Source organism: Scophthalmus maximus, chromosome 2 (assembly GCF_022379125.1).
Source record: "Scophthalmus maximus strain ysfricsl-2021 chromosome 2, ASM2237912v1, whole genome shotgun sequence".
NCBI classification, from domain to species: domain Eukaryota; kingdom Metazoa; phylum Chordata; class Actinopteri; order Pleuronectiformes; family Scophthalmidae; genus Scophthalmus; species Scophthalmus maximus.
Genome location: NC_061516.1, coordinates 21,430,048 through 21,445,330, shown reverse-complemented (window position 1 = coordinate 21,445,330; position 15,283 = coordinate 21,430,048). Strand labels below are relative to the sequence as shown.

General features: G+C 43.7%; 3 protein-coding genes across 24 annotated transcripts in view; 2 read left to right on the top strand and 1 right to left on the bottom strand.

Annotated features, from left to right (window-relative positions):
• The window catches only part of LOC118300810 (neurobeachin), an 80,085-nt gene extending 70,986 nt beyond the window's left edge, over nt 1–9,099 (top strand). For 13 of the 19 annotated variants that reach the window (XM_035625602.2, XM_047329010.1, XM_035625600.2 and 10 more), the window contains 18 exons: nt 334–470; nt 573–690; nt 888–990; nt 1,097–1,212; nt 1,961–2,073; nt 2,315–2,455; nt 2,572–2,691; nt 2,883–3,035; nt 3,176–3,340; nt 3,705–3,794; nt 4,459–4,651; nt 5,638–5,709; nt 5,841–5,996; nt 6,340–6,510; nt 6,636–6,737; nt 6,972–7,168; nt 7,333–7,484; nt 7,792–9,099. In XM_035625602.2, coding sequence (XP_035481495.2) covers nt 334–470; nt 573–690; nt 888–990; nt 1,097–1,212; nt 1,961–2,073; nt 2,315–2,455; nt 2,572–2,691; nt 2,883–3,035; nt 3,176–3,340; nt 3,705–3,794; nt 4,459–4,651; nt 5,638–5,709; nt 5,841–5,996; nt 6,340–6,510; nt 6,636–6,737; nt 6,972–7,168; nt 7,333–7,484; nt 7,792–7,882 — 2,390 coding nt within the window. In that variant the 3' untranslated portion in view covers nt 7,883–9,099. The remainder of the gene's footprint in view (nt 1–333; nt 471–572; nt 691–887; nt 991–1,096; nt 1,213–1,960; nt 2,074–2,314; nt 2,456–2,571; nt 2,692–2,882; nt 3,036–3,175; nt 3,341–3,704; nt 3,795–4,458; nt 4,652–5,637; nt 5,710–5,840; nt 5,997–6,339; nt 6,511–6,635; nt 6,738–6,971; nt 7,169–7,332; nt 7,485–7,791) is intronic. The other 6 variants (XM_035625611.2, XM_035625606.2, XM_035625599.2 and 3 more) reach the window with 1 other exon arrangement.
• A 546-nt stretch (nt 9,100–9,645) lies between these two features.
• Nucleotides 9,646–15,283, bottom strand: part of LOC118300817 (serine-rich and transmembrane domain-containing protein 1) — a 10,966-nt gene continuing 5,328 nt past the window's right edge. The window contains exon 2 of the mRNA XM_047329064.1: nt 9,646–10,994. Within this exon, the coding sequence (XP_047185020.1) occupies nt 10,642–10,989 (348 nt within the window). The 5' untranslated portion in view covers nt 10,990–10,994 and the 3' untranslated portion in view covers nt 9,646–10,641. The remainder of the gene's footprint in view (nt 10,995–15,283) is intronic.
• Nucleotides 12,490–15,283, top strand: part of sparta (spartin a) — a 26,381-nt gene continuing 23,587 nt past the window's right edge. The window contains exons 1-2 of one of the 4 annotated variants that reach the window (XM_035625613.2): nt 12,490–12,625; nt 14,926–15,067. The gene's annotated coding sequence lies outside the window, so the exon portion shown is untranslated. Of the gene's footprint in view, nt 12,626–14,667; nt 15,068–15,283 lie in introns of those variants that run through there. The other 3 variants (XM_035625614.2, XM_035625616.2, XM_035625612.2) reach the window with 3 other exon arrangements.

Here is a 15,283-nt window from a genome sequence, read left to right as displayed (position 1 = left end):
ACCAGCTGATTCATCCGAGTCTAGATGATTAAATCCTAATATACATTCATAAATAAATGATTCTGATTTCAAATCAGATCAAACGCCTTATTAAATCCAGCGGTTCATATCTCACTCACACACGTGATCGGGTTGTTTACAATAGTAGGAAATAAATGATCACTCTAAACTAACATGATGATGACTCTATTTCAATGTGTGTGCCTTTTGATTATCTGTTCACTATGATTATTGCTCATTATTATTGTGTATTATGACCCTTTCAGTGCCTTGAATTCCTAAGTAATACCTGAGTAATACCACTGCCCCCCCCCCCCCCCCCCCCCCCCACAGGGCCCGTGGTCTTGAGTACTCCTGCTCAGCTGGTAGCTCCAGTGGTGGTGGCTCGAGGTACTCTGTCCATCACTACCACTGAGATCTACTTCGAAGTGGACGAAGACGATTCTACATTCAAGAATACTGAAGCTAAAGTGAGTCTTGCTCTGTTATTGTTCGGTGCAGGGAAAAGGGAAAGGATTTATAGCGCATTCTCTGAGAATAATAATATTTTATTGGCTGTCGCTTCTCATCAGGTTCTGGCCTACTCCGAGGGTCTGCACGGAAAATGGATGTTCAGTGAGATCCGAGCTGTGTTTTCCAGACGATACCTGCTGCAAAATACCGGACTTGAGGTCTTCATGGCCAACAGAAGTAGGTCTAATGCAAATGTATTATAACTTATATTAAAACACTTGCATATATGGATTTTTCAACACTGTATGCATCTGCTACCAAAAGCCTAGAGGCCCTAGCCACTGATAGTATTTATGGATTATTTGCCAGTTTCCCCAGACTTCTTTTGCCATCGGTTGCTAAGGTGACTATGTGTTGTCTCTTCCTCTCCCCAGCATCTGTGATGTTTAACTTCCCCGACCCAGCCACGGTCAAAAGGGTGGTTTACAGTCTCCCAAGGGTGGGGGTCGGAACGAGTTACGGCCTCCCACAGGCCAGGTAGGTGCAAGGTGTAGTCAGCTGGACCACCACTGTCAGTTTTATGGTTATTGGAAGAAGAAAAAGGAATTTGATTTCAATGTGTGTGTGTGTGTGTGTGTGTCAGGCGGATTTCCTTGGCCACCCCTCGTCAGCTCTTCAAGTCGTCCAATATGACACAGCGCTGGCAGAGGAGAGAGATCTCCAACTTTGAGTACCTCATGTTCCTCAACACTATTGCGGGTAAAGTCCATCTTCAGTCATTTTTAATCAGCTCTCATCCTGCTTAGTCGGTTATTGTGAATGTTAGCGTCTAAATAATATATGAGGTTGTCAAACACACAACCCTGTCTAATGTGGTCTTTCCTCAGACCAAAGGTAGGACCTTTGTCATTTACAGTACCAGTACCTGCAAATACATATGCATACAAAATACATGAATAAATGGAACCGCAATGAAAGTGGATCATGTAAGCATGAATTTAAATGAATCCAACAGCTACACAATTGCTATTTTAGATTTATTTACTTTTATGCCATAGATCATTTCTGCTTATTTATAGATACTTGAAAATATATCTCAGTTAAGACTATAGACTCTATATAAATAGTTAATCTAGATAAATGGCACCAAGTGATATTGTGTAAAAAAGCTCTTGGATATTCTGACAGTTTGTCAACAGCTTGCGCTTTTGTGCCTTTTTCTGTTGGATCATCTTGTATCACACTAACATACAACCTTGTTTGGCGTAATTTGAATGCTAGTCCACACTAATTAGGTGTCTGAGCACAAGCCCGAATTGTCATGTTATCGTCAGTATCGTACTCCAAGTTCCTTTTTATGCTCAACTTTTATGTCAAAATATGTTGTGTATTAATGCTGCATATGTTATAACAACACTAGCACAGCAGCATACCACACACAACTAAAATGTAATAATGTAACTTTCTTTTCTTTTCTTCTTCCATCTTCCATCGTCTGTCCCTGCAGGGAGGACTTACAACGATCTGAACCAGTACCCCATCTTTCCCTGGGTCTTGACCAACTATGACTCAGAGGAGCTCGATCTCACTCTTCCTGGCAACTTCAGAGACCTCTCCAAGGTCAGAGCACTCAGACACACAAAGCTTAGTTTTTTCCAATAAATCATATGTGTGATGTCATCATGGCAAAAATAGTTTAAAAAAATACATCAATACGTCAAGTAGTACCACAAGGTTTAGCAGGAAGTAGCCTGCTGTCTTCCTGCAGATGATCGAAATGGACACGAGCTGGTTCGTTTTATTGTCCAAGCATTGACCGAAGGATGAGTTAATTGATTTATTTCTCTCCGGATTCCTTCAGCCAATCGGTGCGCTGAATCCCAAGCGGGCAGCGTTTTACGCAGAGCGCTACGAGACATGGGACGACGACAGCACTCCTCCTCACCACTATACTACTCTGTATTCCACTGCTCACTCAACACTGATGTGGATGCTGAGAATAGTGAGTACCCTACTTAAAGACACTTACAAACTTTAACCCCTCAGCAGCTATTTGAACACATACCAGGAGACCCGAGACTTCTTATGAAATGAATTTTTCCCTCCTTGTGCCCGTAGGAACCTTTCACCACATTTTTCCTCAACGCCAACGACGGCAAGTTTGACCATGCAGATAGATCGTTCTCTGGCATCGGCCGCTCGTGGAGGAACTGCCAGAGGGACACGGCTGACGTCAAGGTAACTATTCCCGATGAGCTGAGCTAACAACCAGCTGAAGTGGCACTGAACGTACTGTAAGCTCTGGAGGGAAATGATTTGAATATTGCAGCTAATAAAATATGGCCACAAATTTTGGAAAACCAAGAGCAATATTGGGGATGCGATGGTTTTGTTGAAGTAAATCTTTGTGATTCTGCTGTGTCCGTTAGGAGCTGATCCCAGAGTTCTACTATTTGCCCGAGATGTTTGTCAACAGCAACGAGTACGAGCTCGGGGTGCGGGACGACGGAGTCCCTGCGTGTGACGTGGAGCTTCCTGCCTGGGCCAAGAAACCCGAAGACTTCGTCCGCATTAACCGGATGGTGAGAGACGCGGTCACAGTCTCTTCTGGAATGTGAGGAATGCATTGAAACCCACCGGAGAGACATTAAACATATTCTTGTCCTCTTTCTGCCTCTCTCTCTCTCTCTCTCTCTCTCTCTCTCTCTCTGCACATGACCAGGCGTTGGAGAGCGAGTTTGTGTCGTGCCAGCTTCACCAGTGGATCGATCTAATATTTGGCTACAAGCAGCGAGGGCCAGAGGCGGTCCGAGGCCTCAATGTCTTCGACTTCCTGTCCTACGAGGGAGCAGTCACCCTTGACAATTTAGATCCTGCACAACGCGAGGTCGGTTTCCAGCACATCACTCTTGTTGTCTTCACTCAGAAATCGATTATCACAACGCAGAAGACACCCACTCATTCTCATTCCGCAATAGTGAGATTTCATGCAGTAGCATCAGATTGATGTTATGTTTGGAGGGAGATAGTTGCTAGATAATTACACTTAATGCCTGAAAAAATATTTATTCTGATACAAAAAATGCATGCGTGTAGTTCAGGAAGGATACGCAAATGACAAACATCCATATTTAGGGAAAGCAAAGAAAATCAAGAAGGGACATATTTGTCTTTGAGAATATTGTTTTTATGTTTATCAAAAGTGTGTATTTTCTCTCATGTAAACATCATCTCTCGCTCTCTGACTGTAGGTTATTGAGATGCAGATTCAGCTCTGCGGTCAGGTCCCCTCTCAGCTGCTGATAGAGCCACACCCACCTCGCTCCTCCGCCATGCACCTGGTGAGAAAACCTCCACTTCCCCGAGCAAATGCTACTTCAGTTTTGAGTTTCACATTCGTGCTCTGTGTATATGCTACAGTATGCACTCACAGAGCTACTGAATTATAAGACAAGAGATATACTTATTACTTATATGTCATAATTACAGTTATTTTGTCTATGTCATTTAGCCCTTTACACCAGTTGATATTAGCAATCCACTGATATGAATTGCTTCCATTACCGAGGTGAATGGATTTGTGAAATGACATTACATACAAGTGTATGTAATGATGTTTTTTTCAAAGCAAGTCCCACCCCGGTGTTAGCACCTCCGTCCTGCCTGCTACCCTCAGCAGCACGAGGCCTCCGTGTCTCCACATCAGAGCCATCCATGTCAACCCAAACCTGTCAGTCCTGAACCCAGACCAACCAGTGCCCCCATCTCCTCTCCTGGGCCTTGAGCCACCCTCAGTGTGTGTACCTGCTCTGACCCTGTGCTCCCACTAATATACCTTTTCCCCTCCCCTCCCTCTGTCACATCTGTTCTGTCTCTCCCTCTTCCCCCGTCGCCATCTTCCCCGCCCCACCCCTCCTCTCCTCCCGACCTTCCCTCCTCGCTCTGCCCTTCTCTCCTCCTCTCCCTCTCTGTCCCCGCCTCTTTTCTCTCTGTCTGTCTCACCAGTGTTTCCTTCCCCAGAGCCCTCTGATGTTTAAGGATCAGATGCAGCAGGATGTCATCATGGTGCTCAAGTTCCCCTCCAACTCCCCTGTCACACACGTCGCCGCCAACACGCTCCCTCACCTCAGCATCCCGGCAGCCGTCACTGTCACGTGCAGCCGGCTGTTCGCAGTCAACCGCTGGCACAACACAGTCGGTGAGTGCATGTGTTGAGGGTCATGTGTGTTTGCCGTTGAAACCTTTGATTGTGAATTGGTTTCTATTGAGATACTGTACAAAGGACATGACATTGCATCGAGGTTGACCATTCCTTCACCATTTGTGAAATTACACCACTATGAAGCATGCAGCATGACATTACATAATATACAGCTTTGTTTTTTTAGTTTAACTCTTCACCTGTGGTTTAGTCTATTAAGAAAAGACTGTGATTTTGAGCACTTTTCTGAAACAACACAAATACAATCCCTCGATAATACAGTAACATACAGCACAGAGTTCATGATGATGCTGGAGCAATAATCGATGAGTCAAGCAACAGCAGCAATTTTAATAATCAATTAGTCCCTTAGGTCATTAATGAAGGGGCTAAACACTTGATGGTTCCTGCTTCTCAAATGTGAAAATTTGCTGCTTTTCTCTTTTTTTTTAAAATGGAAGAATAAAGTTTTATTTAGAGGATTAGTTGGACAAATGCAATTCAAAGGCAAGGCTGTAATCTGCAATTTGTAACTACCATACAATTAGGACTAGATTATGGAGGCCTGTAATTCTTAATATCGGTGAGATGTTAGTTAATTTAATTGGCCCTAGTTCTTTGTTTTGTATTGGATTGTATTATATTAGTTGTTATTCTGATTGTCTCCACACCCAGTATGTTGACAAAGAAATGTTTTTGATTAAATTCTTAATTAACCCTGTTAATTGACTCATCAGCACAGCAGATTAGGTGTAATTAACTATGGTAAAGTGATTATTGAGGGTCATGAGGCAGTTCAAATGAGTTTTATTGTTGATTGCCACATTAGGTGCGTATTTATTTTTAACATACGGTACTTTGCCAGCTTTTGTCAGAGAGCACTTTACAAGATGATTGTATGAGAGGATGTAGTTTAGCATTTAGCCTGCCGCTTTTTTTTTTGTACGGACTATAATTTGACGTTTCATGCCCCGACCCCTCAGGCCTTCGAGGAGCTCCAGGATACTCCCTGGAACAGGCTCATCATCTACCCATTGAGATGGACCCACTCATAGGTCAGTGCACAAAAGTCTCAACCACAGATAGACGCTGACCCGGGGTGTTGAACTGTGGAGAACAAGGTCAAAACAGTGTCCCATCTGTGTGCCCTGGTTAACATTACGCCGTCTCTGTTCACCCCCAAAAGCAAACAACTCAGGCGTGAATAAGCGTCAGATCACTGACCTGGTGGACCAGAGCATCCAAATCAACACACACTGCTTTGTGGTTACCGCCGACAACCGCTACATCCTGGTCTGCGGCTTCTGGGACAAGAGCTTCCGCGTTTACTCCACTGAAACTGGTAGGTTTTATCTCACTATTAAAACATGTTGGTCATGTTGTCCTCTTATACTGTATTTCCTGTTAAGCTCACAGATGTGTGTTGTTGGTTTTTTGCTCCTCATTAAAAATGCAATTTGTGATTTTGTGATTTTTAAATGTGGATCAAGTCTTGTGCATTTGTATTTAAATTTTGATTTAATAATCTTGGGGAAAATATGCATTGTTGTATCAGTCCAGAGATTTAAACTGGTGACACTGCTTGTTTAATCTTGAATTGCATTTTTATCCTGGTAGTTAAACAACCGTATGAGTAGAGAGCACACACATTCATACTCAGCTGTCTTCCTCCTTGCTCTCCACAGGAAAGCTGACCCAGATTGTTTTTGGCCACTGGGATGTGGTCACGTGTCTGGCCAGGTCGGAGTCCTACATCGGAGGAGACTGCTACATCGTGTCCGGCTCCAGAGATGCCACCCTGCTTCTGTGGTACTGGAGTGGACGACACCACATCATAGGCGACAACCCTAATAACAGTGAGTGGCGGCATGCCGTGAAATGTTCGCCTGTCTCCGTGTGTGCATGAATATGTTCCAAGTTGAGAAATTACTTTAGTAAACACTACAGCTCTGATGTGTGTCTGTGTGTGTTTCTCTTCCAGGTGACTATCCTGCTCCCAGGGCAGTACTGACAGGACACGACCACGAGGTGGTGTGCGTCTCCGTCTGTGCAGAGCTGGGATTGGTCATCAGTGGAGCTAAAGGTTTGTGTGTTTTCATATGACAGAGATTTCAATTTTACATTTAGATTTAAAGGGCCCACATTTTAGATTTGTCCCCAAAGCCTGTTTTCTGAATCAATTTTAGAGGTTGGGCTCCTATATGTTTCCAGACATATAACTGACCTCTTAACATGTAGCTTAACTTCACCATCACCAAAGCTATGTGATAAAAAAAAGCTTCTGCCCTAACTTGCCGTGGTCTTGCTCCCTCCTCAGAGGGCCCGTGCCTGGTCCACACTATCACAGGGGACCTTCTTAGGGCCCTGGAGGGGCCCGAGCTGTGTCTGCGGCCGCGACTCATCTCAGTGTCCAGCGAAGGCCACTGCATCATCTACTACGAGAGAGGCCGCTTCTGCAACTTCAGCATAAATGGAAAACTGCTGGCGCAAATGGAGGTCAACGATTCCACACGGGTGAGTTGGCACTGTTTATGTCATCATGATAGCATACTGTAATAATGACAGTGATAATTTTACATATTTGGTGTCCAACACACTGGAGCCTTTGAGCCTCTTTTAACCTCTGTTTCTCTTCCTATTCTCTCTCTCTCTCTCTCTCTCTCTCTCTCTCTCTTCAGGCGATCCTGCTGAGCAGCGACGGACAGAACTTGGTGACAGGAGGTGATAACGGCGTTGTGGAAGTGTGGCAGGCGTGCGACTTCAAACAGCTTTACATCTACCCAGGCTGTGATGCCGGCATCCGTGCCATGGACCTCTCACATGACCAGAGGTAAAACAGACATGGTGCCACAGGCAGACGTAGATGCAGACAGTGTGACCGTTTGTAAGAAGGCCGCCCGAAATTCAGGGCTGTTTTTATTTAAGCACTGCTCTTGTTAGGGAAACGGGGTCATCTCCTAGGGAGAGTACAGAATAATCAGTTATGTTTTACTCGAAGCTCAGATTATGTCCTAGGCCCTGATTAATATGCAATAAATGAACAGTTTGGTGCCTGCAACTCTAAAAAGATAAGTATGTAAAAGAGAATGTGTATAGTTTGGTGTACAGATGTGACTTTCTGTGTGCTCTGCTCTCAGGACTCTGATCACTGGCATGGCATCCGGCAGCATTGTGGCGTTTAACATAGACTTCAACCGCTGGCACTACGAACACCAGAACAGGTACTGAGGTTGGACAGCTTGAGGAAGAGGAGGACGGGGAGGAGAAAAGAGGGAAAGGAGACGATGCATTCTTCTGTGTCTCTGCAACGTGGGGGAATCTACAGGTACGGAGAAGGAGGAAAAACAAGTACCGGACCTTAGGCTCTATTCTGTTGAGAAGTTCACATGATTCGAGGATGCGGCAGCGCTGCTGGAAAATAACTTCCTCCGTGCACACGTGAAAGTACACACACGTGAGTAACCACAGACACATAATGCCCCACAGATACACACCAAAACCTGCTCATAGAATAGACGGACCGCAGAATGGGGGAAAGAGAGCAAGTCAAGCAGACCTTGTAGAGGTCAGTCATACCCGTACCACTCACAGGACAGGTGCAGTTGCTGTTCCCGGTACGCTTAATGCTTCACAGACAATGAACCTAAGTTTTGCTTTCTCTTTTCTTTTTCTTCTTTCAAGATTTTGTTCTGTACTTTTCGTTTGAGTGGAGTTCAGTCAAGGAATTATTTGGGTGGCCTATGAATTAAGACTCCGTCGATGTGTCTAAACTGATTAAAATGGTCAGACATGAACCAACCCCCACCCACAATTCAAAAACCGGTGCTATTGGCTCGATCTTAAATTCACCCTTGAAAAATTCCCTGGGGTACGATTTTATTTTTTATTTTATCCTTTTGATATTTATCAGATCTTATTTTATTTTCTACCGTTTTTTTTTTCTTCCTTTGACCCACAGCAGGGTTATAAGTCTGATTTTCATGTAAATAAGACTCTGCTTCCTTCAGAGTCCACACTTGTTCTTTCACTACACAAACTGCGCTTATCACCTTTAATTTATTAATTGACTTGCTGTATGTAAAATATTGTGTAATAATTATTATAATGTTGACAAGACTGATGGTAATAATGAACAGTGTCAAGGATGGTGATTGTTTTAACGGAGATAGTAATGATGAAGACGTCTTGCCAGTGCCACCACGGATGACAACCACAAGACTGACATGATTTCCTTTGTATATTTGGTGATTGTTTTTGTCAAATATGTACATATAGTCTTGGTTCAGGCTTGGTGGGAGACTTAATCAGCTGAATAAGACTGAAACCGCAAAGGAAACCTTCACTTACTCACATTTGTTGATTATTTAAAAAAAAAAAAGAGAATCAAATCAATGTAAAAGTTTGTTTTGTATTTGCACTTTGCACCAATCACATATCATTATTTATTAGCTTGGTTCTTTCTGGTCGGCTGCCATTTTGTTTAGGTCCATTTTTCCCTACGGGATTATTTGTGCATTGATGTTTGTATTTAAGACGTTGAGCTCATGTGTGATTATTAAGTTTTACAACCTCACAGTTGTAAGCAATATCATGATTCTGTAGCTGATAGAGGCAGGGAGGTGGGAGGAGAGGGGGATGAAGTGTGAGACGTTCTGTATGTGTGAAGCCATCTTGATCAAACGCGCACATGCACATACTCTATCGACAGGTTCAACTTACGTATCCAAAAAAAAAGGTTAAATATTTTTGGATCTATGAAACCCTAAAAACTATTGTATTCATGTTTTATTGCAAAGATGTAAAATATGACATGTGAGTTGAAAAAAAAAATCATGATAAGAAAAATAAAATATGCAAAGAATTTGATGACTTGACTTTTCATTGGTCACATGTTACTTTTCACAATTATTTTCCACTATTGTGCTTCATGAGGGGTGAAAAGTGAAACATCTATGACGTCTTTGAGACAACAATCGAAAACAAAAAAGCTGTTGGTTTCTTTTCTTTTATTTTGTTTTAGAATCTGGTGAAAAGGTTCTGAATGTGTGTAATATTTTTTATTACCATGTCAAAAAAAAAAAAACTATCTCAATAGTATTTTTTTGTTAAATATCGATATTGAGCTGAAACAACCAACACTGTAGCTTTAGCCTGGGACACACTCAAGGCTGACAGCTGCACAGAGCTCTCATGCTTCAGTCACTATGGAGACTACGATCAGATGCCATATGAGCAGACAGGTAAGAAAGGGTAATCCTTTACGCTCGCAGATCTGTCTTTCAGGACCAGGATTTAATCTTGTAGTTTCTGACACTTCTGACCCGGTCTGTCTGCCGCCGCAGTCGGAGGCTGCCAGCCTGTCAATTCTCTACAACCTTCATTTCTTTCTCACCTTCGCAACCGCATCACCATGTCTTCCATCTCCTTTGTGCAACCTCATCCCACTAAACCTTGGGGAATCGATTTGGCATGTATACTATTCTCAAGGTATCTTACCCTTTGTTTGGTAGATAAAAAAATGGGTTACAGCAAAAGCATGCATCGTTGTACAAAGTAATGAACTTGTTTGTTATTATAGTAATTATGACAAGTACAGTACAAGATACGCGTTTGGAAAGAGAATAGTTCCTCCATATGCTTCATCCTGCAGAGGGAAGACAATTTTCAGCTTTGTCTTGAAACAAGGCTCAGTCACACCCACCCCTCAAGACCCGTTCACCTCATTGTGAACTTTATTTCCTCTGTGCCAGAGGAAATTGCATGGACACACCTGACTCACTGGACCATCGGGAATAGAACATGCATGCATTGAGAGTAAGGCCATGTATGCATGGAGTCAAGTTTTTGTGTTTGTATGTCACAGTGAGGAGTGAGGAGCCAGACCTCTAAGTCTTTATGTGTGTGCAAGCTGGTCTGTTGCATGTAAGCACACATGCACGTGGACACATATGTCTTTGTCCGTGCATGCTCCCTCCCGCCCCCCTTCCTCAGGTGGACAGCGAGGAGATGGTGGACTTCTGAGACGAGATGCTGCAGATCTCCATGTTGGTGAAGGAGCTCCCCCCTTCGCTGCTGCAGTCCGGGACAGAGGAGGAGGAAGAGATGATGTTCTTCAGCCTGTGGAGGGAGATGATGAGCAGCGTCAGCAGGAACACCAGCAGGCCGAGGAAGAGCCACACGTAAACGTAAACGTTGCCCGGGCGTCCTGGGGATGAGGAGGCGGCGGCGGCTGACGTGGAGGCAGAGGTTGGGGAGAAACGGAGGAAGGTCCCGTTGTCTATTGGAGAGACTCCGGTCTCATTGTTGTCCATCAGTGGGACATCCATCCCAGACATCCTGACTGAGAAGAAAAATGGGTTAACTCTATTGTGAAACAATGGAAACACACAACTTCAGCATTCAACATTTAAAAGACCAATAGGAGAAATTCTCTTTTGTATGCTGGAGCTGCCAGAGATTTAACTACTCCCTCTAGCACACTTCAGCATGGCAGAGCCTTGCTGACAGCAATCAACCACATCCGTAGACAACCAAAGGAAAAGGAAAACAGAGCACTTTGCGATTTAGATTCAAGGCCAACAATTTCCTGCAAGAGCCCCAAATACAGAAATCAAATAATATTCACAAATCATAATTCCAAATACTAATGATTTCCTCGAGCCCCTGCGGAGCCCCACATGGAGAGAACAGGACAATTAAGAACAAGCAGATTGACTTACACAACAAATATTGACAAAAAAAAAACATTTATTGCATTGCCCTTGTGAATTGATCACTGAATAAAATTATAGAAATGAATTTCTGATCTCGAAAGATTCCAAAGGCTGAGGTCTGTTGTGGTCATGGATGTTATTGAGAGTAGTTTGCTTGGGCAGGAAGAACTCTGCAGGGCACTTCACTGTCCAGACTGTGATGAGCTGTAACAGTAACAGCAGGGGGAGTGCTTGCCTCATTGACTGCCTGCCAGGGTTCTGGCGCCTGGAGCTGTCTGCTCACAAATGAGGGCCTCCTTATCTGATGCAATTAAGCTCCTCATAATCAGCTTTCATAAAGACAGCTGAGAAGCCAGCCCTCCCCTCTACCTCCTCCTCCATATTAATACTGCTAATAATGTTCCACTGCAAATTACTGCATTAAAAACAAAACAAATGGAAGATGAGCCTAAACGTTTGTGACACAGGAACTGTTCACAGTATGTGTGTGTGTTGGTGAGAGAAAGAAGGAAAGGGAGAGTGAGGCTCTGCTGTATTTAGGTAAGGCCGGGATCTATGACAGCGAGGACTTCAAAGGGAGGAATAATTGGCCGTGACCAGAATGAAAGCAGGAGGTCAGCACACACGTACACACGTACATGTACACATACACGTACACGCACGCACACACACACACACACACACGTACACGCACGCACGCACACACGTACACACACACACGACATATGTGAACATGGCCACTTGCATTTTATTCAGGGACCTTCTCCATGAGCTGCAATAACTTGATGTGTGGCCCCTCAGGAGTTAACCTCACCGTTTCTAGAACATTTGGGAGTTGCAATGTGAAGTTTAGGTTGAGAAAACACAACATGCATATACAAATTCTACGTTTTTACTGTATTTTGCACCGGTGACTGTTAACTGTGTCTCTGTGCTACTGTGACAAAGTTCAGCAGAGGGCTTTGGGTTTTCACAGAGAGCAGACGGTGGTGTTGCCAGGTTGGTTGGGTTTTTTGTCAACGTTTCCTTTAATTGTGCGTAAAAGTTGATTTGAGCGGTTTAATGTAACTTTTGCAGCATTTCCACCAACGACAAATTCTGTTAGGGGGTAAAAAAAACAAAAAAACGTGAGGCAAAGACATTGTCGTAGGTGAAAGGGAAAGGTGCACGCAGGTGTCCTAAAAACAACCGGAAGTGAGTTGCCCCAACCATCATCATGCTCATCGCAGCGGAAGTGGCGGTGGTGCGCAGTTTCGAGGTAGGCCACGTTGAAATTAATCATAATTACTAGGTCAAATCTGATCACACCGACACGACACACGGAACTTTAGGTCCAGTGTGACTTATATTACCCGAGGACCCTCGTGTATCTGATGTAAAAGCTAAATAGAAGTCCACGAACCACGTGGAAGCTTGTGAATGAAAATGACGCCGCCTCTAATTCCCGGAACTTCGTTGAGAATCGTCGGGTTTTAAGGTTTTCTTCAGTATCATGGCGATTCAGTAACAGTTATCAGTACATGTGATGGTGTCCAGCGAACAGGAGTGGCTACTAGGTAATTCGGCGTGCTTAATTTTTACAAAACGTAGTCAACTGTAAGTTTAAAATACGTGACTGTTCTTGTAAGCCCATAGCAACATGAATAAATCCCTGGCTGTGTGTACTTCCTGTGACATGTACACGTTTACATGATGAACAGTGTTGCTGTGTGTCCTTCACTGGATCTGTTATCCTGAGAAAAATACAGCATAACCTCTAGTTTTACACTATAATAATATTTGCACAGGTTCAAATAACACAGTGGAGTATTATTAAAGGTTTTACATCAAGACTGTATGTTGAAGTTATTCCAGTCAGAGTGATGAGCTGGCGAGCTGCTTCATGATATGATAAGATAAGATATGATATGCCTTCATTCGTCCCACAATGGGGATATTTGAGACATTACAGCAGCAAAGTGGATAGAAGAATATAGAAGGACATTTAAAAAAGCAATATGTATGTACAAAATATAACAGAATTTTTTTTTAAGAAGAAATATAAATGCTCTACACAGAGCAGTAGCAATAGTTACACACGGAGAATAAATATAAATATTGGAGACTCTAAATTGACCGTGGGTGTGAATGTGAGAGTGAATGGTTGGTTGTCTCTGTATGTGGCCCTGTGATAGGCTGGCGACCTGTCCAGGGTGAACCCCGCCTCTCGCCCAATGTCAGCTGGGATTGGCTCCATCTCCCCATTGTGTAATATCGCTTTTGAAGTTTAAGCCACGGCCTCAAACTTTTTTCTTCTCCATTTAGTCGCTCTCCCTTTTATTCTCTTTCTCCCTTCTCTCTCTGTGGATGGTGCAGTTGGCAAGATCACTGCTCTGTTTAATTTACAGCCCACTGTACTGTACCTCCAGGGAGACGCACAGCATCAACGGGGAGCAATGAGGGTTTTTTTCTGTGATTGCATGCTCTCTTCTAACCCCAACAGTTTTCTTTTTCAAATAACCCAGACAGTCGACAGGCTTTTTCTTCTTCTGCATCTTCTCAAGAGTTGATACCGCACAGACATTCCCTCCTCCTGCCTCCTCGCCTACCTGTAATTTCTGTCATGTCAAATCCCCGTCCCCCCTGTCCCCCGTCCCCCTCAATTCTACTCTTGCAAGCTAAAAATGTGTCAATCATGTCGGTGGACGTGACGCCGATCCTCCCGCCTCGCTCGTTCTGCCTCCATTTCTCCTCTTTTCATCTTCCTATCCTCCTCTGTTCTGCCACCTCTCCCCTCGTCTTATCCACGCACTGTCCCCTCTGTTCTCTCCTTCTGCCTCCCACTCGCCTCGGCTACGTACAGGTTGCCGGCGTTAATGATTTGTTGTTGCGAAATCCGTGATGAAGCCTGTTCATTGTGAGCAGAAGTGGCCGATAATTGTGCCTAATGATGCTTTTTGTAGCCAGGCAACATGGTGCATTCAGCTCCTTTTTCAATCTGATCCACTTTGAGAGGGCAGGCCACGCTAGTCCCGCTGAGGCTGGAGAGGTCGGACACACGCTTGATGCACATACGCACGCACTCGCCTACGTATCATAAATACCAGTAGTTATTTACTATAGGAATAGCTGCAAGCGTAATACAGAAAAAATCAATGTCTTGACCTTTCTATTGCATATTTAGAATTACATATCTGAATGTGTTGACCTTGTGTTTAAAAGGTCATAAATTATCTGCACTCTGTTTCCTGCCAAGCAACACAGACACATGTGCACACTGGACTGGCTTTTTTAATTTTTTTAATGATTTTCTGATTCATTTCATTCAAGTTATCTAATATTGATTCTTTCAATCCTGAGATTGATCTGTGTGTGCGGTGGTTACTTGTCGTAAGTGGCCCAGTCAGGGTTGCATGATGTATAAAAAAGCTCTTCTTTGTGCAAAGTGAGATATTGCAATGTGCACAAAAAGGTTATTTCAAGATAAAAGATGATAGATATGACTGTCATACTGTGTACAAACTTGCACAAGTCTGACTCCTGACACTGATCTGAGCTCTCTGTTTGTGTTTGTTGGAGAGATTCTATCTCTGTGGTGATGGGATGTGAGGCCGTGGAAGTCGACTGAGCAGTGTGTGGGTTCTACTCTGCTCAGTCTGTCCCCGCCGGCGAGCTTAACACTGTCTAACCCGCTGTCAGCACAAACAGTGCAGATGAATTGGTGAGCAGACCCGTCAGTTTCTGTCCTGTCCGTGCTCACAGTCTTTAAACTGTACTCAGCTGAAACGTCTGCGACTGGTGGTCCAGGCGTTTGTTTGAAAATATGCATTAGGAAACGCCCTTGTAATTGGTCATTTTTGCATTTTTCAAGGAAAACAAATACGTGGTTCAAACTTTTGTAATGAGGAAATGTGCCGAAAAATCTAACCTAATAGAA